General features: G+C 28.3%; 1 protein-coding gene across 2 annotated transcripts; it reads left to right on the forward strand.

Annotated features, from left to right (window-relative positions):
- Nucleotides 1-1,294: 1,294 nt before the first annotated feature.
- Nucleotides 1,295-27,855, forward strand: LOC102680342 (pyruvate carboxylase, mitochondrial). Of its 2 annotated transcripts, XM_006614198.2 has the most exons (14): nt 1,295-1,521; nt 12,641-13,223; nt 14,954-15,273; nt 16,069-16,219; nt 17,365-17,576; nt 18,560-18,762; nt 19,122-19,383; nt 19,537-19,855; nt 22,280-22,330; nt 23,390-23,857; nt 24,601-24,990; nt 25,178-25,613; nt 25,728-26,124; nt 26,203-27,855. In XM_006614198.2, the coding sequence occupies exons 2-14, from the start codon at nt 13,091-13,093 to the stop codon at nt 26,449-26,451; spliced, it is 3,591 nt and encodes a 1,196-aa protein (XP_006614261.1). In that variant the 5' UTR covers nt 1,295-1,521; nt 12,641-13,090; the 3' UTR covers nt 26,452-27,855. The 2 variants fall into 2 exon arrangements, with proteins under 2 accessions (XP_006614261.1, XP_006614262.1); XM_006614199.2 differs by lacking the exon at nt 22,280-22,330 and having other exon boundaries at nt 1,296-1,521.

A 27,855-nucleotide genomic window follows, 5' to 3' on the forward strand; every position in this document is an offset into this window, starting at 1 on the left:
CATATTCGGTAATATTCCTTTGATTACAGATTATAAGTTACAGATTCACTAGTAAATAGTTTAATACGTTTTTTAACCATATTATTTCAACATATTTGTGATAAATTTTTATAGCAAAATCAAATACTACAATGATATTTAAAAATTGCATTTTATATATATATATATAAAATATTTAAAAAATGCATACATTTTAGCAAATAAAATAAAATCATAAAATTAAAATTATTAATTATATTATTAAATTGTAATAAATATAATTACTAATAATTATACTTGGTTTTATATCAATTTTATATTATATTTTTCTCTTTATATTAATTAAAAATATTATTTGATATTAATTATAAAATTAATATCAAAATTGGTTTAAAAATATTTTCTTCTTTAAAATACTTATTGTACTTCACCATAAATTAAAGATATAAATAAAAAAAAATAATTTATTTTAATGAGAATAATTATAGAATAATTATTTTATATAACGTAGAAAACTGCATTAGACATTAGACATTTTATCAGAAGTGGCGTGATCGTCAGGCCAGATATTGAACCACAGACAAACGATCTATGATTGAATTAAACTCATACGATACACTATTATTAAGAATAATTAAGTCTATGATAAATTTCTATGGCATTGAATGTCCGATAGGTGGCACTATTATACGGTTGTCTGAAGAAACTTTTTACATATTTGAAAAACGATTATCAAAGTAAACACATAAAATATAATTTTTCTCTTACAATAAACTATAATGATATAACTTGTACGTGATTAAAATTCTAATTATATTATATATAACATTTAATCTTTTACTTATGAATATATCGAAATATTCGAATTATATATATTTTTTTCATACTTATACTAAAATTTACAACTTGTCTTTGGCAAACAAAACACTCATTTAATATAAATTTAATTATTAATTATTAAATTTTCAAATAGTAAACAAATTAGGAATAATATTATTAATAACAATATAAAACACCTGTACACCTGTTGAGATTATTCTTATGAACGGCAATATCAATAAAAATTTCTCCAGAGAAGAATTTCCTATATTATTCCATTTTGTTTAAACAAAACTTCATATTCCATGAATCTTTATCATTATTCTTATCTAACACACTTTTATTTTCTTCTAAATCAAACATCGAACAGTATATAATCCTTTAAGCACCTTGACTGCATCGAATAAATTCTGTAAGCAATGCAAACTCGCACGATACACTATCGGAAAACATTGTCTCTCGCGCCACTATTGTCCAGCTTTCGATAAGTTCCCTTACACGCGTGGCCATCAGATGGCGATACTGTCGATCGTCCGACGAAACGCGCGTCACTGTAAGTACGAGCAGGCGCAAGTTGATACACCAATCGCGCCTGTCTCTATTTCCGTAGAGGTCGAACGCGTGTGCCAGCGAGATCAGTCCGACGTGTTCCAAGATTTCACTGCGGCTTAGACTTTAGCCGGACGGGGTCTGGCCTGCCTTGTCCCCGGCGTAACGACACCCGTAAGTACACCGAAATTCTTTGTATTTTCGCGTGATTTCGCCTGCATTGCGTCACGCGACCGGTTAATCGCTGCGTTTAATCGCGGCCTAACGTTTTTTCCGCGCGATTTTCCTCACGCGGCAATATCTATTTTGACAATTCACACAACGCATCGTGCCTGGTGGAAATTGTCCTAGAAACCTGAAATCGTTGCTCGTGACCATCGTGACAAGTTGAATTCAAACGATGACGCTTAGTTTTCATCGCGATGTGCACGAAATTCATCCACGAGTTATCGTGCCTCGGTTCGGCTACTCTCGATTCGATGCCCGAGGGTCACGGCGCGTTGATTGATCGCGCGTGTGCCGAATTTTTCAGCATTGTTACCGACACACCGCTTCTCTCGCCGAACTTCTCGACCGAATTCGAACTGGCGCAATACGCGATCGTGGCTTCGTGCAAATATAAATTGTTGGTCCTGTGACTTAGAATCGATTCGATTCGAATGTGCGTTTCGAACGATTGTTTTGCATGCTGTGTTCGTGCTTTTCTTTTTTTTCCTTTTTCTTCTTCTTTTTATACACGCAAATTTTTATGCGCGTGTAATTAACTTTTGCTCGGTGACAAAGACTCATTAAATCGAACGGTCGATGTAATCAAACGTTTATAAACGTTCTGGGCATACGATCTACCCCGAATGACGTTTAGGACGTTTATATAATAATCGGGTAAAATCGCTACAGTTGATCGAAGAATAATCAATACGAAAGATCATGATCTTCGATCCTGCAGTCAAGATCGTGATCTTTCGTATTGATTATTCGAATGTTATTGTGATTTTTCACGATTTAAAAAGTTTAATAAAGTTTTAATTCAGTTATTTTTTTCCAATATTTATGCTCTGTATTTTGATTACGCATATATTTGTAAACAATTTCAGATAACTTTAACTTCTTTATATTTAAAATTTTTATATCAATAAGAAACAAAGTTTTTTACTTTGATTTAAAATTTGGGAATTGTTTTTGATTGAAAAATTATATTCGTTGTAAAATATCGAAGTTTATGAATAATATTTCTGCTAAATTATCGAAGTTAAATAATCGGAAAAATTCAACGAGCACATAAGATTTTTTTCTTAAAATTATTTTTTAATCTATCACGTGATTATTACTTATTATTATTATTTATTATATGCAAATATTATTTGCATAATCCGTCTAGCGATGCAATTTAATTTTATCAAGTAAAGTCTGTTTCTCGTTATTTTTGTTTTAAAATATAAAAAAATTCATTTTGTATATAATTATATGTATATAATATACAATTAAATAATCAAGCGATAAATGATTTTTTAATGATACAAATAACAAATATCGATTGATGAATCATAATTACACATTGATGGTATTATCACTCGCATTATTCTATTTATATATATTTATATAATATTATATTTTATATTTCTCTGTTTATGGGTTAAAATGTTTTTAAATCAAACGTTTAAATAATTATTTCGATTGAATAACGTCATTAAAATTAACATAAAAAGAAAATATATATATATATATGGATATTTTATGGATATTTTATAAATGTTTAATTACTAAATGTCGTTAAACAGATAACTACGATACAATTGTACGATAAATACGCACAAACACATTAAGTGAGGTATCAATGCGGCGACGAGAACACGTGCATCAGTCGCTTGCGTATAATATAATATATATAGTACATACATACGCTAATCAAAGAGACACATCGTTTTTCAAATATAATACGAATTATAAATCACGTGCACACACGTACGAAAATTGCGTAATAATATCTAAAGAAACGAATTCATGTTTAAGAATTAAATTCGTTTTTTACAATTTCTTTCTCCAATAAAAAATATCGTTAATATCGAATAAACAATATTCAAACTGTATTAAAAAAAAAACCTACTAAAAAAGAAAAGAAAAATGAAAAGTCTTTGACAAAGTCTTGATGGTTATGACTCTTCAATTGGTTAGTATTTCTACTTCCCTGCGAGTAATATCGATTGAGCTAACGCCCCTTTTTCGGGGTTAACGTCGAAATCGGAGAATAATAAGCTGCAGCGGCTTTCTAAGTTGGCTCAGTTTTCGTCTGGCCACTCATGAGATCGATGAATCAGCTGTTTTTTCCTTTTTCATCTCAACGATGCTTTCAGTTTGTAAAAATCGATACCGCTTTTCCAGCATATCAAATCGCTTAATGGAGTCACAGACACGATTACAAAATGGTAAGAACGATAAACGGTATTGCGTTTCAAGATTGTGTGTACATGTGCACGATCGGAAGTGAGATAATATTAAAAGGCAAAATCTATTGATCGAGATCGCATAGGGAAGTTTATGTAGTGAATGAAATGGCGCAGGAAAGAAAATGGTAAACAAAATGTTTCCATTTGATAGAATGTTGTGAAACATATAGGAATTAAGATTGTACGTGATTTCCGGATCAAGCTGTTTTCGACGCTGTGTTGTTGCTGGATCGATAGCTGGGAATTGTTTCGCAGTTTGCACCAGTAAATTTACAACGTAACTCAATGACGTATCTCAAGTGGTTTGGTTGAAATTTAATCTTGGCGGTGGTAATGTTTAACAAGTTTAATTTGATGAAGACCTATAATACGGAAAATAAGGATAGACTAATTAAGAAGTCGTATTAATAGAAGTAGAACTCTTGACGCAGAGAGAATTAAATTGCATGTGTGAAGCATAAAATATATTCATTTCTATTAAATTAAAAAAATGATTTATACTGGATAAGAGAAAATTATTTTTGATGCATTAGATAGTTGTTTATGTCATGTTTATTGCAACATCTGTATAAATGATATTACAATTTTTTATCATTAAATTGTTAATATCAATATGATATATAATATTATAACGATATGCAATTATTATTATATTCTGCTTTTCGAGTTACAGATTATTCTCTGTTTCTCATTTTTCTTCTTCTTATAAAAGATCAAAGTTATTTTCGCAACTTTATGGGAAACGCGCATTTTCATAATTGTGAACCATAAAACTTAAAAACTTAAAAACTTTATCATTATTCTTTGAATTGTGATTTAATAAAACATGATAAATAATTATTAATTGATCAATTTTATCAATATATAATTGAATTCTATATTTTTACTTGAAATGATTTAAATCTCCATGAGAAGATTATTTTAATGTATGTTTTAGATTATAAGATTAATTGTAAAACATCTGTAATGGATTATCTTCCGAACTATTGATCTTTAAACTTTCCCACACAATTTTTTGTTTTGAATTATATTAATATATCGTATAATACAAGTTGAGATATTTGAAACTAATTTTTTATTATAATATACGAATATATAAATAGAATAGTGATAAATTAAATGGAATTTTTCCATTAAATTTATAATCTAGTCAATAATTAAAACCGTTTAAAAAAATATTTAATTTTCAATTATTATATAATATATATAGTAATTTTCAATTACTATATATTGATAAGGATATACTTTATTTGTGTAATTCAGTTTCCATTGACATTGATAATTATCGTTTATCAGTGTACCACGGAAAATCCAGAGATTCCGATGTTTTCTCTAGATTAGAAGATAATTTGTCACAATAAGTCGGATAAATAGTGATTTTATTGAAAGTATTCAAAACAGAATATCTCATTTTAATCTCTCAATGCAAGCATGAAAAAAATTCCATAAAGAAAAATTGTACGATATTAAGGAAGTTAAATTGTGCTGTCATTTATTTGACTTTGAAATGACCCATAAAATCAGATTAATCGATCATTTTTATATATTAAATTACTTATAATTTCATTTAAAAAAAGAAAAGAAAAAGAATCTCAAATTTATGTTTTTATACATTAATTTTTGTTGTGTTTATTTCAATATTTAAATCGATCCATCAAAAATATTTTCCTTATCCTTAAATTTCGTTATTTCCTTATCACATAAGAATAGATATCAAAATTTTATATTAAAAATTAAAGTAAAGCTTAAATAATGATTTATCTATAATTTGTAATTTATTTTACTTAAAACCTAAAACGTACATTATACTGCAAAATAACCTCCTCATTGATATGATAAAGTGCAAATGCATAAAAATTTCTGTAAAAATCATGTATGTAATAAATATATTGAAACTATTTTGCATATCTTTTGCTAAGTCATGAATATATATGAGATTCTAATTTTGGGATTATTTTAATCGACTTTATCTATTGTTTTTAACATATGAAATTCTTTATTATGATAGATGTTAAAGGTAAAGCTAAAAACACCACTTGAATTTCATTGTCAATGAACATTAAATTGACGACTTATTGAATGGTCATTGACCAATAAACACATGGTTGTGTACAGTCATTGCAACAATAAATGCACGCCAAGAATAACTTTATATTTAAACATATTTCGAATAAATTTTTTGTTTGACAATTAATTTATTTTTAAGTTTTATTTATCAGAAAAAAGATGGCTTTATAAAAAAATAAACAAATAAAAAACAAGGAACAATATATTGCTTCAATTATTATAAGAAAAAAAGACAATCAGAATGAAAATTATCATATTACATATTCAATAAAAAATATTACAAAATTCGAAAAGGCTAATTTAAAAGGAGAAAGAAGTCAATGTAGACCGTAAGGGTTATTGAATCGGTTCTATGACACGTATTAATTTAATGTGTCCGGCACGGTATTACGTTCAAGGCCGACCATTTCGCTTTGTACAATAGTACAGTTTCCTTTTCGTTCACTGTGAAATGATAAAATTATCAAATATCTCTATGCAAATTGCACGTTGAATTTGTTCAAATCATGGGCAATGACATAATAACACACATTTTCAATAAGGCTTATATTTAATTATGATATTAATTCCGAAGGTTTAAAATGTATAACAATTCAATATGATAACAATGATTTTTATAAACATGATAAATTGAAATATCAATATGAATGAATAGTAATCAATATGAATGAATAGTAAAATAGAATTACTTTACAAAAAATATTATGACTGTAGGAGATTTTCCAGTATGATCATATATCATCATGTGTTTTATATGGTTGAATATGAAATATGGATTCTCAGGATGTCTTTAATTGTTCCTGTGTTTACGTGTAAAGGTAATGTATATTTCTATACTATATTATTATGGTTCTACCATCAAATTAAGATGAAGGTAAAGGATGAAATAAAATTATCAAACTTCTTGTAGTTTTTTTATTTCTAATGTAATTAATTTGATTATCTTTCATATTTGATCAAGAAAGATGTAGATCGTGTATTTTTATAAATATTTATTTGTAACTTTAAAAAAATCTCTAATGATAGAGAAGATTTTTTTCAATTGAAAATAATAAAAAAAAAATTATATTCATATTTATATTTAAATTATGAAATATATATTTTAAAAATATATATTTTCTTAAATATTTAATTTTAAATAATTCGAGAAAAATTTATTTATCCTTCGATTATGAAAATACATTGTATCATATAACATATCTGACTGCGATTGAATAATAGTATTTTCATTCGTGTCAATGACACGAATCACTATTTTGTAGTTTTCTTGGCAAACTAGATAGATCAATGCTATAAGGCTATTCTATTTTTAACTCTATTAAATTCTGGCAGAAGTTCGAGGCTCTTCTTCTCATTTGCCATATACAATTCGTAGTAGTATAAGAATTATGATATATAAATTTTTATATTATATATTTTACGTACATGCTCGTACATGTTATTCAATCGAATTCTATATATAATAATATTCATAATATACAAGGCCACTCAGAAAAATTATAATATACATAACTAATAATTTATAATTATGTGAAGAAAAGATGCTTCATATCGTATATTTTATACATATGAATGAAAAAAAAGAGAATAATTAAAATTATAATAATGTTATAACAAAATTATTATAAAATTTGAGTAAAATTAAATAAACAGATTATATTATGTTTAATTTACGTAACAAGTGATTTACGTAAAAATTTCATTCTTAAAAATTCAACTCTTTTACATATCGTATATGAGGGACAAATTCAATAACTTCTTTTCTGCTTAAAAAAGATGAACGAGTATAAAATGTTTTTTTAACACATACGTATTCAAAAACATAAATAAAATGATCCTTTCGAAAATTGAATCTTTTTATCTCAAATTAAAATTATATTTATTGGTGAAGTATTTTTTCCATCGCAATTTTCAGGCCAATTTGCTTTCAATTTTCTAACATTAAGTTTGTAAATATAATAGCTTATGCACTGAGTTTATTATCGTGGTGGTGAAAATATTGCTTTTTCTAAATGATGCTGTTAAATTTATTTATTAATATCTTATTTTAAATTGATGCCTTTTGTAATAATTGAAACTTTAAAATAACTAATAGTTGTGCCTTCAAATGAAAAAAGTATTATGTAAACGTAAATAATTATATTTTTCATTTATTTTATTGAAATATGACAAATTTAAATATTTATTTTCACTTAAACTTTTATATTCTCATATATCCGTGCTAAAGAAAGAAATCATTTTTTTTTAAATTAATTTTTTTTTTTATTAAAAAGAGAAATTTTAATCAAGTATTATTTTTATGAAATTCTAGTCTCCTCAATTATTTTTCTTAAGTTTCCTTATATAAGATCATATAATGACTATACAATGACTAAAGTTTAACTAAGATTGTATCAAAAAAATATATTTTTAAAATAAAGTTTCGCATTTACGTATTTTTTTTTTTTTTTTACGTCGAATAAATTATTCTTGAAGTTATCTAAAATTTCATATTTTATTTTTGTTTTCATAAATAAAGTTTCTGTATAATTAATAGATATAATATATTCTTATTATTTTCTTTTCACATTGAATAAATATAAATTTTTTTTTCTCTCTTTCTATAATTATAGCAATTTAGAATCTATATCATTGAACTAATGAAAGAAAGCAATCAAAAAGAATTTTAATATATTATACATGTTTACCGGCAAGAATATAAATAATTTACATTGCAGATGATTTTTTTTCATCCTCGGAAGATCGATCAAATCAATGATCTTTCAAAGATTAAAAAAATTGTGAGAGCAGGCATCTGATTACCTTCACATGAATATCACATGGAATTCACATGGATATCATACAAACAATGCAACATAAATCTTTTTTAAATGCTTTCAAATAATATTTTCATCTGTTTCTAACCGCCATTCTTAGTTACTTAAAAAATTATAAGTTTATAATAAATAAAACACTCTACTCGGATATTCAATATTTGAATATTTGAATTTCCAATAATCCCCAACAAAAATAAAAGTTTCAATCTTTTGACAAAATTATTAAAAGAAATGTTTTGATATTGAATTATTGATATTGAATTTATTATTAATTATCTAATATATTTTTTAATAGCAATGCATTTAAACAAAGTTGACAAATTACGATCTTGTGTGAGATTCATAGTCTAAACGTTACGTAAGAAAAGCATTGTGGAAAACATACGATGTCAAGGAACGATAAGAGCGTTATCATAATTAACTAGTATCGATCTCAATGGACCATAAAACACGATTCATTTTTTTCTTCTCTTCCCTCATTGACTTTTTATCAATCTCATTATGGGTCATTTGATAATAAAGAAAATTGATAGGGGAAATTACAAAAATCATGTTATTGTTATAGTATACGGCTCGTTTTGCAATTTGTAAATCAATTGTAATTTTATAATTTGTAATTTTTGTTAATTGTAATTTTTTATGTTACTTATTTTAAAAACAAATTATATATTCTTCGACGCTTGAGAGCTTTGAAAGAGAAATTATCTCGAGTCTGGTGGAAAATTTACATTTTATGAAGAAGTTTTTATCGATTTTATCAAATAAAGTAAACTCGATTACGAAGTTAGAAAGAAATTACTTTTTAATTTTTCTTGATCGAAATTTTATTACTTACGACTATACTTCTATATTTTCTTTTTCTTTCTTTTTTCTATCGCTTTAGATGAAAGAATTTCTAAAAAAGAAATTGAAATTGAAATTACAACTGCTATTTGAACAAAATGTAATTACTTATTTCCTTCGTATATAAATTAATTATAAATTAATTATTTTTAAAATTATTTATAACAGATATATATATAAGATATTCGATAATTATCTTATATTTAACAAATAACAAAATTTATAGTTTTTTCTAATATCATGACATATTAAATCTTTATTTGACAAAGTAGTTAAAGTATTTACATTAGCATAAATAGAACATTTGCAATGTCAAAATATTGAAAGATTTAAATGGATTCGATCAAAGATTTCTGACTTTGAAGCCCGAGATTACTTGTCATTTAAGAAAATTGAGCAAGATTATTAAGTTGTATAATGGATTACACAATTTGCAAGTGTTATTAGAATTATATATCTTTTAATTGATTAAAAACAAAGAGTATAAGTAAGATAAAATATAAAACCAATAAAATCAAAAACAAAAAATATTTTTATTTTTCCTTTAATCTTTCAATAGAAAATTATAAGTATATAAATATAAATAAATGTAAGTATATATATATTTTTGTGAATAATTGTATTTAAAAGGTATTAAAAATCATTACAATTATTTTAATTTAGATAGAAACAGAAATAGAAATAATTGTTTGAAATAAATAAACTCATTGAAATTTTGTTTGAAACATCTTAATCTTGTCTCATCGTTTCAATTATTGCAATGAATTCCATGTTTTAATTTATTCAATGAATGCTGTTACGTTCGTGACATCTCTTAAATAACTGAGATAATATATTCAGAGGAAACTTTATGCAACCTTTATTTATTTATAAGAAGCGTGTATCATAGAGGAATAACAGTCTGAGAACTGATTGTGAGAGCCACTGCTGATTCAAAGTACGATGTCGAAGGTCGAGGTATCGAGCCGTATTTAAATATACATTAATTCGAAAAAATATTAAAACGTAATTTTAGAGAAAAATTAATCAGAAAATTCTAATTTCGATAAAAATTTACATTTTTATTTTATATATCTTTTTTTTTTTTCCATAAAAAATATCTTCGAACGGATAAAATCCACTCTCAAAATTTCTTCTTTCGTATTTTGAATATTGAATATTCGTTTGGAAATATTTTCTACAACGAGATGATAGAATGTTAATATATATTTGTGAAGGATTGATTCTAGAGACCAAAACAAATACGAAAGTTGATATTCAAAAATGTCGTTTGAGATTTGTAATTTGACTGTTACAGTAAGTTTTTTTATTACAATAATACTTTCAGAATTTAATTGAATTCTCAACATTGTATTTTTAACAGTTTTATCATATTTATTACAAACGATCGAATATTTCCAAAAGCGATTTAATAATTAATTAATTTAAATTTCGTTTAATTTGCAAATCGATGATCGTTTCCAGTCCAAAATATTTTTTATGGCATTAGCTTTGATAAATATAAGATCAATGATCCAAGAAATTTCGTTATAATGAATCAGAATGTTTGTTATAAAGATGCAATGGAGTTTATAAATAATTTAATGCTTCTTCTAAATTATGATGTGATAATAATGATTTGATAATGAAGTAAAATTGCGCGAAAGATTTTTAAAGATTATTCTATACAACTCAATTAAATATCAATCAAATTATAAAATTTTAAAAACTGCTCGTAAAACGGAACTTTATGACTTATATTTGCCATTTGTGAACATATTATCGGTTAATGAATTATTTATATAGAGAAGACTTTTATGTAACAGACAATGAGAGTTAGAAATACAGTAGAATCTTTAGTAGATATTCGAGTTAACATGGTAAAAATACCAAGATAGATGTGAGCTCATTTTCAGAGAACGATTGCTACCTAAAGATTAATGTTTATATAATGAGATAACTATGGTTATTAATTTGTTTGAGTAATACCGTTTATTAATTATTATTATTACGTTGAGTAATAAGTTCGTTTGCATATTTAAAAGATTTTTATATCAAAATCAAATCATCTATTTTCTTATTACGTTTTTCTTTTGTTAATTATTAGTTTATTAAATAATTTATTTATCTTATTTTTCTATAAAATTCTCTATTCTCTAAAAATTTTGATAAGGAATCTTTTTGTTTTTATCTTATATGGGTATTTATTTTTTATAAATTTATCATTTATTAATTCATTTTTTTTCGTGCAGTTACTGCGACATTTAGAAGCATAGTTATAAATATGAGGAAAAGAAGAAAAAATGCAATTTCATATTCTATTGACGTAAATCTATGTTAATTTTATTTTCGTTTTCCATTTGCTCAACTTTTATTTCAAATATATTACAAATCGTGTTTTGAAAATATCGAACATGTACTACATTTTTTGCTTATCGATATTCAAATATCATCGAAATTCTCTTTTCATAGATTCACAATCGATATTAACGCAATAAATTCGATAAAATTGATTAACTTTCTTCTATTCTTTAAAATTATTGAACTCGTTAAACTTTTTTTCAAAGTTCAAACACCTCGAAAACGCCAATGATAATAATACAGTTATGCTCTTCGTCGATATAATAATTGAAAATACAATAGAATCCTTTGTATTCAAACTAATGTAGAGATATTCGTATAATCAATCGTCTATTGATAAATCAATTATTTGATAATTGATTAAAAGTCATTCGTTCAAGAGCAAATTAAAAATACTGACAATAATATTTAAATATATAAAAATTAAAAATTTTATTTTTATTTTTATATCGAGATGAATATTTGAAAATTTATATCATAAAATCTTCTGTATGAACAATTACATTAGCGAATAAAAGTTATTTTGTGATCGTGTTAAAAGTGACGTTTCAACAGGTTGAAAATCTTGATTAATTCAACGTGTGATATTTTCACGTTTGAACTAAACATCGTTCAGATTGCTATCACTCTACATCTATACGTACAATCTATCCAATAAATACAAAATATTTAATCGATACAATCTATTATCTCTCCTAATGATATCATTGTTTCAAATTCTTCCATTGGAAAATAATAAGGATTTGTTTAATCGCAAATTAATTATAAAATGTGGTGTTTCAGGAAGCTTGGCAATCACTCCACGCCGGACTCTCGATAAGGAAGTTCATCCATCCATTCGATTCAAATTTCGCGATACATCGACGTTCGTGACAATTAAACAGTATTGTTCGATTAAGAGATACTAAAAGCGATAAATATTATTAAGTATCGAGCGGGAAGAACAAATAAGAGTGATATTCCCTTCATTATTTGCGAATAGAGAAAACTATAAGTAACGTTATCATAAAAAGTTCCCCCATTGGAAAAATATCGAGGCAACTTCCGAACAGATATTTAAACTTTACGTAACTTCGAAGTTAGTTCGTGATGTTTAAAAATATAACAGAAGATATATAAATATATATAATTTTTGAAACGTAGTTTACGAGTTTACAAGTTGTCAATTCGAAAATTTACGAACGGTGTAATTGATACTGTTGGTGAAAGTGTGGTGTGGAAAAAAAGATAAAAATGCATTCCTCGCGTGCCAGATACGCATTGGTCAAACATAGAAACGTGTTGCAAGTGTATAAAGTTGCAAAAAGATGTTTCGGCACCGATGTCGAATACAGACCGATCAGGAGCGTCCTTGTGGCCAATCGAGGTGAGTTTCTTTCTAAAATTTTATTCCATCAATTTTATTCAATTATATTCATTTTATTCCATCAATGTTTTCAAATTAGATTAAAATAAAAAGATTAAATTACGAAGAATCAAAGCAATAGAATTTAAAGAGAAAGATTTAAAAAATTAACTGGATGAATCGATACGATAATGGAAAGCAATCGTACATCTATTAGTTTCAATTTCCATTACGATGTCGGTTTTTAATTTATTCATCTACTTCTTAATTTACTCCTTGTTAGTTCGAATTTAAATCATTCGCGTATCTATCTTTAGTCCAAAGAGTATAACTGACCCATTAATAATGAATGATGCAGTTCGAAATTAAATACCAAATACAGTTTTAAACGATGATTTAAATTTCAAGTAAAAGTATCGTAAAATTCTTTTGATCTGTCGGTTTTAAATTTTTTATTTACATATCCAAATAATTTTATCTTTTACATACGCGATAATGATTATCAAATAACGATTATCATTTACAGATTTATCTGTGATGGTTTGAAATTAGATTACGAAATTTAGTAAACTAACATTCACTAGCGTATATATTCATTCATAATATTTATTTCGATCATGCAATTTGATAAGCCAATTTATCGAACATCGTCCAATTTCAATCCATTGAATGAATACGAAGACTTATTAGATTGTTTCTCAGACGAAGATTATTCTCGATATGAACATTATTGAATATATATATGTACATGATATATCTGTACTTTGATTCATACTTTGATTTCGTTCAATTTTTGTCATTTTTTACAAAAACATCAACTAGTGACATTGGCCTCGCTATACGGTTGGTTCTAATGTAAATTATATCCATTCGATTCAAAATCTTTAATAATAGAAACATTGAAAAGACGTAAATCACGCGATTGAAAATGATGGGGAGACGAATCGAATTGAGTCGAACGATAACATGCAAAATGAATGATACAGCGCATATTATTATGTCTTCGTTCGATAATGATGCTTATTTATATTCGGACAACAAGATAATTTATTATGATGCAAAAAAAAAAACTGAATATTTTCATATTTTTACGGTTCCATTTGTACAATCTTAGATTGTTTATTATATAGAATAATAACTGTGAATTCGTCACTTTATTGCGATCGCTTTGGATATTGATTGGCCTTCTTTCATTATTGTCATTTATAAAACACTATAAATACGAACAACTTCGTGTACATTGAACATTCGATAATGATGTACGATCAATCTATGGCACTCTACTTAATTATGCCACTAGCTTCTTTAACATCAGTGATCTATCTTTGTGATCTATTATAGAACGTCAGAACATACATACGTTAACATGTTTTTCTATCCAGAATCAAATTCCATTCAATTTCCAATTTTAACTTATTTACGATTTTTAATTCTTCTAAAATTATTAAATTTTATCGCACACTTTCTCTCTCTTTCTTTCTCCCCCTCTCTCTCTCTCCAGACATTTTTATCTCCAAATATTTGTAAGCATCATGAGTAAAAAATAAAAATAAAATAAAAATAATAAAGTATTATTTTGAAAAAATAAAAATATATTTAAAAAAAGCGCAGATATACAGGATAATCTCGTTCCAATTTAATCTTCTTTCGTTTCGTATTACACATTTTAAAATATTACTTTTTCCCTTCTTGGTTGAAGTGTTTTTCGATCCATTCGCAAGATGGAAAGATTTATTTTATTATTTTCACAGGAGAAATCGCGATTCGTGTGTTTCGAGCATGCACGGAACTGGGAATCCGGTCCGTGGCCATTTATTCGGAACAAGACAAGATGCAAATGCATAGGCAGAAAGCGGACGAGGGTTACGTGGTGGGCAGAGGGCTACCACCTGTCCAGGCTTACTTGAATATCCCGGAAATCATCAAAGTCGCGAAAGAGAATAACGTGGACGCTATTCACCCCGGTTATGGCTTCCTGTCTGAGCGATCGGATTTCGCGGAGGCGGTGATCAATGCTGGAATAAGATTCATCGGCCCTAGCCCCAAAGTGGTTCAACAAATGGGTGACAAGGTATATTACTTTTCAATAATATATTCAAAAAATTCGAAAAATATCCTTTAGCACAACTCTAAACGAAAAAATATTTTATCAAAATCAAATCATAATACTAGACAATATAATTTTAGTTATTTTATAATTTACAAAAAGTATACAAAGTAAAAAAGTATAATAAAAGTACAAGTTGTTATTACAGAAATCTCAAAATTTATACTAAATTTCATCACTATATTCGTCAACATTTTATTCGCTTTTTTCTTGAGGAACTCTGGAAGAAGTAAAAGACTTATCCATATTAGGAAAAGTTCACAAAAATATACTTTGAAAGAGACTCGAATAGCAGTCAAAATGAAACTAAACTTTTATCTTGTATGATAAAATAAGATAAAATACGATAAGAAATAAGAAATAAGAATATCGACAAAGTATACATTTTATAATTAACGATAAAAAAAATAAAATGAAAATAAGTATATACATTCTATTTTTAAATTATATTACTGAAGTGATATTCTATTTAAAAATTTTTTTTTTATTATATTTATTTTATTTTTCTTTTAGTGGTATATAAGCCACAGCCACTATTTGATATTAGTAAAAATTAACATGTTGTTTATATTTTTTCCTTTGGCTATAATTTTAACATATGGTTTATAAACCATATCCGCAGTTAAAGGAGATTAAGAAGAAAAAATATTCTTACAAAAATGTTTCGAAGATGTATATATAGATTGATTGATTTTTAAATTTATCATTTTATTTAAAATCGTTTATTGATAAAAATGAAAAAAATATATTTATTATTAGGTAGCTGCGAGACAAGCTGCGATAGACGCTGGTGTGCCGATTGTTCCGGGGACAGATGGACCGGTAACCACGTCCGACGAGGCGATGGAATTTTGCATGAAACACGGACTTCCGGTCATTTTCAAAGCCGCTTATGGAGGAGGTGGAAGAGGTAGAATTTCATTCTGTTCAATTCAACTTTAAATTTTTAAATTTAATTTACAATATCGATCGTTTCTTATTTTTCTAAAATTTCTTATATTTTCAAAATTTTTTTTTCTTCTACATTCTTTTGTCCTTTTATTCTTTCGAGTCATTCGCTTTTCTTAATAAATTGTTTTTCTTCGAATCATTCATTTAATTTATTTTTTATACGTTTTTAAAAATATTTTTTTTAATTTTTAAATGAATTTCTTGGAATACTTTTGGAAGATTCTACAGAATAATCGTAAAAAAGGTGTTATATCATAAGAAAATATTGTATTTAAGTTGTATAAGTCATAATATGTACCTATTTTCGTTTATAATTGTTTCCTGCCTTACAACGAGATCTAGGTCTCAGTAAAATAAGCTGATAGATGTACAATGTATTCATTCTATTATTTCTAGTATTTTTTGTCTCTCATTTCCTTTGCCATAAATGTCTATTCATCGCGAGAACTATTTTGTAGAATCCACTCTACTTTGAACAAAATCATACGGATTTATTGTCTTTTTTGTCATTCGTTATTACCTATCATCAAATCATTTGAATATCATTTGAATTAAATATTTAATTTTGTTTAAAAACCGAATAAATATTTTATAAATTAATAATTTAAATTTCTTTCATTTCTTTTTAGAAATTTCATTTCAAAGTAAAAATATACATATAATTCGATCTGCTTGAATCTCCTATATATTTCAAATAATACCATATATAAAAGAAATACAAAATATATGTATAATATTTACATATTCTATTTTTTTGAAACTTTTTTTCAAAGGTTCAAAACGAGTAAAATAGTAATTCATAATAGACGTTCAATAAATGTATTCTAAAAAAATATATATATATGTTTGTAATACGAGTACTGAATCATCTTGTGCGAACAGTAACACGAAAAGAATACGAAATGGATCAGACATCGATAGAATCTTACATGCAATTATAATTATTTCCATAAGCATAATATAAAAATAATTGCTTCGAAATAACGCTGTACCATGATTCTTCATTTTTTCTTCTAAATTTATTAATCGATCTTACTTCTACTCAAACAATTCTAAAAGGAATTATTTATTAATAAATAATTAATTAATTATTAAATTTTACAGGAATGAGAGTCGTAAGGCACATGGAGGAGGTCCGAGAAATGTTTGATCGGGCATCTTCCGAAGCTAAGGCAGCTTTCGGGAATGGGGCGATGTTCATTGAAAAATTCATCGAGAGGCCAAGGCACATCGAGGTTCAATTATTGGGAGATCAAGCTGGCAATGTTGTTCATCTTTATGAACGCGATTGTTCCGTGCAACGTCGTCATCAAAAGGTTGGTAAACGAGAAAAATTAATATAAATAATCGTGGACAGTCGTTATTTATGAAATCATTCTTTTTAATTCTCTTCGATCGTTTTCGATCTATTTTTAAACACGTGTGTTTATATATACATTATTCATAGAAATAATACAATTATATTAAATGAATGGACGATCGAATATATTTTAAGCAAAAATTATAATAGAATTATTCGATATCTTTTTTTTTTTTATTATTTCTTATATTATAGATATTGATAAAATTTTATATCGAGAATAAATTTCAATGTTGAGATTAAAAAATTACTCGTACGCAATTTATTGATGGAAATATTATGAAAATATGTATGATTATATGATTATATGACTTACTCGATATAATTATTATGATTAGTTATTATGAATTATTTATTTTTGCAAATTCATTAATGTATGTCAACAGATATTATTAAAAATTACATTATAAGAGAAATATGATTTTACGATGGTGACAACTTTAAAAGTAAATATTTCTTGATAAAAATAATATTAACACGATTGAATTTTATTCATTTAATAATATTCTGCTATTATCTTTTATGAAATAAATATCGATTGTATATAATGATTAGCATAAACTCTAAAATTAAACGATTAAAATTAATAGTACAGAATTCTATAAAAAAAGAAATATAAAAATTTTATTTTTCACGATAAATAATTAAATTTCACTCTCTTGCTTCTCTATCTCAAGAATTCGAATGGGAATACGTTCACGTGCTCGACTGCTTCCATAATCGTAAAAAAAAACGAGGGCAACGTTGCAAAAGTGCGGAACAAATGTGCAAAAAAGAAAATAATAAAAGACAGAAGAATATGGCAGTAATTAAAAATTTCTAGATCAACGTATTTGTCGAAAGAAAATAATAGAATAGAATACTAAATTAGCGTAGTAAATTAATCTTTATTCCCTGGAATGTGTGTTCGAGTTTGTGAACTCAAGATGGAAATTTCAGGTGGTTGAGATCGCTCCTGCACCACGATTAGATCCCAAAGTTAGAAATAAAATGACGGAGCACGCTGTAAGATTGGCAAAACATGTTGGATATTCGAACGCTGGTACCGTCGAATTTTTGGCTGACGAATCCGGAAATTTCTACTTCATTGAGGTCAATGCTAGATTGCAAGTCGAGCACACTGTCACGGAGGAGATCACTGGGTACGTGTATTTGTATAGAAGAGATTGTTGCATGAATTTGTCTTATAGATATTACATGATGTAACAGTATTTTATATGGTATTTTATATTAATTATATATTGCAAAATATTTTTGTATTAAATTAAATAACAGATACTTTAAATATCTCAAAACTTTATAAATTTCTATATTCGTTTTTATGGTATATCAAACAATATCCAGTATTCAATTAAATTAAGAATATAATCGATGAATAGAATTAAAGTGACACGTAATAAATTTATATCGTTTTAATACAAGGAAATTTATTTGCATTGTAAAAAGTATTCGATGGCTCTCAATCAAAAGTGCATTAAACCAATCAAGATTAATCTTCCAGAATCGATCTGGTGCAATCTCAAATCCGTATTGCTGAGGGTATCACGTTACCTGAGCTGGGTATGACGCAAGAGAAAATCATTCCTCAAGGTTTCGCGATACAATGCCGAGTTACCACAGAAGATCCTGCGAAGAATTTCCAGCCGGATACCGGAAGAATCGAGGTGTTCCGTTCTGGGGAGGGTATGGGTATTCGATTGGATGGTGCCTCTGCATTCGCTGGTGCGATTATCTCGCCTTACTACGACTCGCTTCTCGTCAAGGTAAAACTCTTAACAAATCTTAGGAAAAATCTGAAGAAAATTGTTCAATAGTTTCAAGATATGATTTTTAAAACGTGGAGAGGCAACGATGTTAAACGACGTCTGTCAAAATTGAATCAATTTTCAATGATATCTCTTCCATTTTGTTCTCAGGTTATAGCCCACGCGGGTGATTTGCAATCATCTTGCGCGAAAATGAATCGTGCCCTCCGCGAGTTCCGTGTCCGTGGAGTGAAAACGAACATACCGTTCCTTTTGAACGTGTTGGAGAATCAGAAATTCCTGAACGGAAAGGTGGACACTTACTTCATTGACGAGAATCCACAGTTGTTTCAGTTCCAACCGAGTCAGAACCGTGCTCAGAAGTTGCTCAACTATCTTGGCTCGGTCTTGGTAAATGGACCAAGCACTCCATTGGCTACACCGTTAAAACCAGCAGAGATAAAACCTCACATTCCTCAAGTCGCTCTAGGTATAGTATCCTTTATATAGGAATAAGTAAATTTAAATCAGGTGTATCCTCAAATATTAATATCATATCAATCGAGTCGCTTCTCACTGTGATTTCGTGATGAAGGCTGAAATTGGGCATGGAAAAGATATTGGACTTATATTTTGGGTTGAGATATTGGAATTACACGAAGAATTGCTTTCAATATATGGGACAACGAATCAAAGGGTCGTCAAATTTTTTATTTTCTTCACTGTGTGTTCATAGAGGGTGATTATTGGTGGCTGCATAGCGGTTTGTTTCTTTGATTTTTTATTTTACTATGGAACACTGAATATTTATTTATAGTAAAATATATATTTATAGTTAAAATAGTTATTCTCATTTCTAAATATCTTTAATTATAAAATTAAAATAAATTTTCTTTCTTCAAATCTTAGACTTTTGTTAATTGATAAATAAAATAGAAATAGAGAATTTTTTTTTTCTTTAACTTCTCAGACACGAAGAATTCGATTATTACTTTTCTTTTACGCTATATTAATGGGAAACGAGATAATTTTCGAGTATCGACTTAAGATTTTTTATATACTTTAAAATTGTCTTCAAGAACGAACTCCATATGGTACATACAACAGTTTTTTCACGTGTATCGGTCTGTATATGTACAGATTACGGTAATTTTGTATTGGTATATGTTTATTATAGATAAAGATAGGATAAAAAGTTCGCGTGACGTAGGCGGTATGTAAAAAAACTGTATTTCAAACATCGTATATGGTAATAGGTAATGTAAAGAACATTATTGAAAAAATTATATATAGGATGTTAATATATTCGTCAGACAGTTTCTTGATTTTAAAGGATAAAAAAAGTATAAAAAAATAAAATTTTGATATAAAAATGTTGAATGATTATTTATTATATTACGAGCGATTTAATTTACATAGATGAAGCAAGACAACGCCACGTTGCGCCGCGCTGCGGCGATACAGCGAAACAGATCTATCTTCGTCTTGCAATTGTGTTGTCTCCCTCTGTTTCATTTAATGTAAACTTAAATTGCTTATAGCTTAATAAATAAGCTTTAATCGATACTTTTGTATATTGACTTTTGTGTTTGTTTTGAATTCTAGAATATATTAACATTTTGTATAATCTTTATATTATTTATTTGATGAAGGGCAATATAATATGATTATTTAAATAATAGTCAGTGTTTCATGGTTTAGAAATGTGGTTTCAAAATTAACCTTTTGTTGTCCAGAATATATTATTTCACTTTTTCGTTACATAATAATTTAAAATTTTATTTTTCATTAGATATTATGTTTAAAAGACAGCATAATGTTTTGATATTTACTATTTATAAATTATTTCACGAAGTATATTAAAATATTCTTTAATTTTTTATTTTTTATATTTTATATTTTTTTCATTAGTGATCTCAAAAAAAAAAATCATTATGAAACAAAGATATAAAAAAAGTTACATTAAGACTTCAAAAGATTAAAATTTATTTCAATATTGAAGATTTCAACAGTAAAAAGTTGTTGAATTCAAATGCTATTTGAAAATATAGTATATATAATTGGCGCTCGAAATTGAATTTTGAATTGTATTTTGAAAAAAATTATAAAATTGCACAATTTCTTTTTGAATTTATTTTAATAAATTTTAGAAATTCTAAATTATACATAATCTATGTATAATTATATATTTAAAAATAATAACAAGATTATAGAATTAATAGAAGATAATAAGAAATTTAAATAAAGCATAAATCCAATTATAATATATTTTTAATTTTTTACACTAAAATCTATTTTCTTCTATATATACGTAGATTTATAGAGTATAAATTATAGAATATAGAATATAAAATGAAAAGTTACAGGGTTAGTAAAATTTATAATTTATTATAATTTATTTTATTTTACGTTTCGTAGTCACCTCTATTTGTTCAATAATACACTAAGCTTTTTGCTCTGTTAAAAACATATTTGCAAGGGATTCATTCTAATAAATAATAATTTTATGTTGCGCATTATCCATTTCTTTAATGTACACTATATACATATACATATAATACATAGACACAGATACAAGAAATTTTTTATTTTCATACACATGGTGTTTTCATTTCTACGTAACTTTAAATTTTTCTTTCGATATACGAAAATAACATAAATATTTGTGATATAAAACTTCTTTTATCTGTGTTTATTAATTAACAACAATTACATAACTGAAAGTGTAGTTACTTTTATCCTTGATAAAATATTATTTATTTAAATTTTCATCGCTATTTTTCTCTTTTTCCATCATTCAATAATTTTTTTTATCATTTTTTTTATATTTTAGATTTTATTAATAGTCCCTCGTACATTACACCAAATTGTTTATCGCATGCTTTTACCTTTTCGTTTGGCCATTTTTTTTTAGACTTTGCTAAGCTTGCAGCTGCAGAAGAGAACAATGATCCAGATGCAACAGGTATGCTTTAATATGTGTTCTATTTCTTTATTTCTTTCTTTTTAAGTTAATTGGGTAAGATATAGAAAAATAGAGCTAGAAAATGGTAAGATTATTTATCCAACAAAAAAAACAAATTTTTATTAGTTTTTACTTTCATTTCATTTCATTTCATTGCAGATATGTGTAATTGTAATTGGAATTTGTGCAATGAAAAAAAATTTCGTTAGGTCTCTTATAAAGTAAAATTCAAAAATATCAAGTAAAATTCATTACATTATATTTCATTACACATGAAAATTGAAATAAAATATTATATGTATGTAAAATATGATATGTATTTTTCACTTATTATTAATGTAATATGTATGTAATAATTTATTTAAAAATAATTATTAATTAACAATTGACGTGATTTAAATATGACAAATAGTAATGGAATTTTATTTTATTAGAAAAACGAATTTCAAAAATTCAAATTAATGTTATATTTTAAATTGTACCAATTAAGTGATCACTATACAAATTGAAATATTACAATTGTACAAAGGGGATAATTGAACATTTCAATATTATTATACCATAATTCTAATTAACGAAAAGTTGTTTCATAATGTTTAAATTTTTAGGAAGGGAAAGTAGTTCAAAAAAAAAAAAAGGGTAATGCAAAAGAATCGAAGAATGGAAAATGTCGTTAATAACATTTACAATAATTAAGTCAACTTCAAATTAATACTTGTGAAAATAAAGTTTCTAACAATTACGAATTAACACATGATTTCATATTGTTAATTATTATATCATAATTTATAAAACTTTTAAAATGGTGATGGTTTAGAATATCTTACATTATAAATTCTTAATAACAATGATATAATATTAACGATTAAAACCAAAGCAATATATAAAAAGAAAAAAAAAATTTTTTCAATCTCATCAAGAGACATTTTCCATTTTAACCGTTTAACGCTTCTTTTCTACACTGCATACGTAAGTGCTATACTAACCCCTGCACGTAAAAGCTTCTCAAAATTTCTTCCAATTTCCAATTATTTAAGAAAGCTTTTTCAAATTTTTCAGATATATTGGAACCACCAAAAGGCTTTCGCGACATTTACAAGAAGCAAGGCCCGGAAGCTTTCGCCAAAGCTATAAGGCAGCACAAAGGATTACTTCTGATGGACACCACGTTCCGTGATGCTCATCAATCTCTTCTAGCGACACGCGTGAGGTCGCACGATCTCTTGATGATCGCGCCATTCGTCGCCCACAAGTTCAGCAATCTTTACTCCATGGAGAATTGGGGTGGCGCCACGTTCGACGTTGCCCTCAGATTCCTGCACGAGTGTCCTTGGGAAAGGTTGGAGGACATGAGGAAGGCGATACCCAACATTCCCTTCCAGATGCTTCTGAGAGGTGCCAACGCTGTCGGTTACACCAACTATCCTGACAATGTCGTTTATAAATTCTGCGAGCTGGCTGTACAAACTGGGATGGATGTCTTCAGGGTGTTCGATTCCTTGAATTATTTGCCGAATTTAATTCTCGGTAAGAATCTCGAGAAGAAGGGAAAAAGTCTACTTATCGTTCAGACATTGAACAGATTTAGGTACAGAATGATGCTGCGAGGGCAATGCCGTTTTTGAGAGAAGAATTATGAGGATGCTTCGCTTTATATATTTGTTAAAAACGATTGCCATGTCTTAATAGCAATCAGCATCATCCTTGAGAAGAATTATTGCAAACATCATCCTCAATTTCTTGGGAACAATGAATGGCATAGCCTCGTTAGTCTCATTCTAGAAATTTTCCTTAAATTGGGAGTGTCGCTCATCAAGAGACTAGTTCATGATATTATTGGAGGTTATTAGAGCGTTTTGGAAGAATTATTGCAAACATCATCCTCAGTTTCTTGGGAACAATGAATGGCATAGCCTCGTCAGTCTCATTCTAGAAATTTTCTTTAGATTGAGGGTGTCGCTCATCAAGAGACTAGTTCACAATATTATTGGAGAATTATTAGAAGTTTTGGAAAAACTTTTTGGACTTTAGAACTCTTTCAACTTCAGAACTTTTGTAACCTCAGAATCCTCTCAAAATCAGAACTTTAGAACTTGTGAATGAAAAATATAAATCTTCACTAGCACATGAACTTGCTCTTGACCGATTCAGAATAGAACTTTAATATAATAAATTAATTTTGAGCTGACAATTTAAAATAATAACAAGTCTAAAATAGAAGAAATGAAAAAATGAAACATCGATCGAGGTTAAAATTATATTTTGAACAGGTATGGACGCGGCTGGCAAAGCTGGAGGCATAGTCGAGGCCGCGATTTCATATACAGGTGACGTGAGCGATCCAAACAAAAAGAAGTACAATCTGAAATATTACACGGACTTGGCGGACGAGTTGGTGAAGGCCGGTACTCACGTATTATCGATCAAGGACATGGCGGGTCTTCTGAAGCCGAAAGCCGCCAGCATGTTGATCGATGCGATCAGACAGAGGCATCCCGATATTCCGATCCACGTTCACACGCACGACACCGCAGGGGCTGGAGTGGCATCCATGTTATCTTGCGCGGAAAGCGGGGCAGATGTCGTTGACGTTGCCGTTGACAGTATGTCTGGAATGACTAGCCAACCTTCCATGGGTGCCGTGGTCGCCTCTCTTATCGGTAAGCTGTTTGTTTCTGTTTTATGTTAATGCTATTGATTTTGTCGAATCAATGATAAACAAAACTCGTAATAATAATATGATGAAAGAGAAAAGGGTTGTTTTAAAGATCAAGTTAAAATTCGTCGAAGATAAAATGAACAAGATCGAGATAAATGGAATAATTATCATCATGAAAAATAATACAGGAACGCCAAAGGACACCGAGATTAATCTGAGCGACATTTCGGAATATTCTGCGTATTGGGAGCAGACCAGAACTCTGTACGCCCCCTTCGAATGCACAACGACCATGAAATCCGGAAACGCGGACGTTTACCTGAACGAAATCCCCGGAGGTCAATACACAAACTTGCAATTCCAAGCCTATTCTCTTGGTTTGGGGGCGTTCTTCGAGGACGTGAAGAAAGCTTACAGAGAAGCTAATTTATTGCTCGGCGATATCATCAAAGTCACTCCAAGTTCGAAAGTGGTTGGTGATTTGGCGCAGTTTATGGTTCAAAATAAACTTTCTTCCGAAGATGTCGTGAACAAGGCAGAGGAATTGTCCTTCCCTAAATCGGTCGTGGAATTCCTACAAGGTGCTATCGGCGAACCTCACGGAGGATTCCCCGAACCTCTCAGGTACGTTCAAATATCAAATATGTTATAAAACGTTGCAAACTTATTTGCGCAAAAAATTCAAAAAGTTAAATCTTTGGCCCCGGTATTTTCCCTCAATATATCTTTGCTTCACAGGTCAAAAGTATTAAAAGACATGCCACGCGTGAAAGGAAGACCTGGCGAGACTCTACCACCTTTGGACTTCGACGCGTTGAAAAGCCAGCTACGAGAATCTCATCCTCACCTCACGAACAGAGATATCATGTCGGCCGCCCTCTATCCCGAGGTGACCAACGATTACTTAAACTTTCGGGAACAGTATGGACCGGTGGACAAATTGGAAACTAGGATCTTCTTGACGGGACCGAAAGTTGGCGAGGAGTTCGATGTGACGATCGAGAAAGGTAAAACGTTGGCCATCAAGACCCTGGCCGTTGCTGAAGATCTCACGAAGAACGGAGAACGCGAGGTATTCTTCGAGATGAACGGCCAACTCAGATCCGTGTTCATTAAGGATAAAGAAGCCGTCAAGGTACGCCCAATTCTTACGTCTCTTCATACATTGTTACTTTCAAGTTCGAGCAACAAAGAATTTTATATTTAACTTCAGGAGCTTCATGTACACCCCAAAGCTGCGAAAGGAGACAAAAACCAGGTTGGGGCACCCATGCCTGGTACCGTGATCGACATCAGGGTAAAAGTAGGCGACACTGTCGAGAAAGGAGCGCCGTTGGTCGTATTGTCCGCCATGAAAATGGAAATGGTGGTCCAGGCGCCGAAAGCTGGAAAGATCAAGACGCTGGACGTCACTCAGGGAATGAGACTAGAAGGGGACGATTTAGTGTTGACCTTTGAATAGAATTGTTAACCAAACTGTTCCTGGGACTGAATCGTATCTGAAATTCGTTTCATTGTGCACGTTTATGAGACAAGAGTGCATTTTGTTCGATTGATTGAAGTTGAGCAACATTGCTGCCTAAAAATAGTAGAGAATAATCATTTGTTGTGTAAAAAATTTTTAGATCTAAGAATCGCATACTATTTATCTTTGATCGATAATCAAAACTTGAAAGTACTTTTTATATATATACTTTTTTTGAACGACTTTAATCCACTTTTTAACCATTTAAGCATCGGAAAATATCGATATAAATATAAATATTCTCTGATAACGTAAGATTTTTACATTCGTTTACGATGTCGAATCAAGTCGAAAATTTAATTGTTACATTTTAAAAATTCGAATCTGAAATTTCGCCAGACTTCGAAACTTGCAAAAAAAAAAAAAAAAAAGAAAATTCTTTTTTCAGTTTCGATGACTTTTAAGATTTCGAATGTTCGTTATATGTAAGAAAAAAGCAAAGTGATTACAAATTTCAAAAATTTTAAATATACGAAACTGCTAAGGAAATCATTGCACAAAGATTATAAATTTTTTACTGCTATTTTAAAAAAATAATAGAAAGAAAATAAAATATGTAATATTAGCTTGATTAAACAAAGGTGCACCTCTTGTTCGCCTAGGAAAAAACATTGTGTATAAACATTCGCTCCAACACGAGCGAATCAATCAATCATCAAGGAACGAAAGCAACGAACGTTCCATTAATGTATCCTCGTGAACGTCTTCATCGTCGAGCATATTTTTTTTATCGATTATTACATTTTTGAATATTATACAGATCATTTGAAACAGGACATCTTGTTTTAGATGAGACAGACGTTGTACAGTTATATCTCGAGTTCATCCTTTTTGCGATGATCACATCTCTAGTTTATTTAATTTAACATTGCACGCACATGATGAAATGCTTTGAATGATGAAATATCGTAATCTGTAAATTACAAAAGAGTAACGTCGTCTATTGAATCGTTAAGCTCGAATAAGAAAGTTGAAGCTTAGCGATTCGACGAAAAACTATTACGTGTTGCAATGAGAATTGATCTATGCTGCCTCAAATGTCGATATCTTCGTGTTCATATTTGATTAATTAAGTTGAAAATAATATATATATATGTATCAAAGGCCTATAATATAGTCTCATCATTAACATTGAAATTAAATGATGATACTTTTCTATTATATTCGTTATTGATATCAAATAGATTCAATCGGACATATTTTACAAAATGTTCTTTATGAAGATGAATTCCTTAAACGTGTTAAGTGCCAACGTTACATCAGCGTTTTCCAAACCATATTTTCATGAGAATTGAATTATAAAAATGGTGTTAGTTTATTTTTTTGTTTTTATCACGTGAA

This window comes from Apis dorsata, unplaced genomic scaffold, assembly GCF_000469605.1.
Source record: "Apis dorsata unplaced genomic scaffold, Apis dorsata 1.3 scaffold_172, whole genome shotgun sequence".
In the NCBI taxonomy this organism is placed as follows: Eukaryota; Metazoa; Arthropoda; class Insecta; order Hymenoptera; family Apidae; genus Apis; species Apis dorsata.

What these genes read in the sequence shown, in the direction of transcription:
- LOC102680342 (XM_006614198.2), top strand. Translation starts at nt 13,091, where the DNA reads ATGCATTCCTCGCGTGCCAGATACGCATTGGTCAAACATAGAAACGTG. An exon ending in ACGACTCGCTTCTCGTCAAG is followed by an intron (nt 19,384 to 19,536) that starts GTAAAACTCTTA and finishes TTTTGTTCTCAG; the next exon opens with GTTATAGCCCACGCGGGTGA. An exon ending in AGGATAAAGAAGCCGTCAAG is followed by an intron (nt 26,125 to 26,202) that starts GTACGCCCAATT and finishes ATTTAACTTCAG; the next exon opens with GAGCTTCATGTACACCCCAA.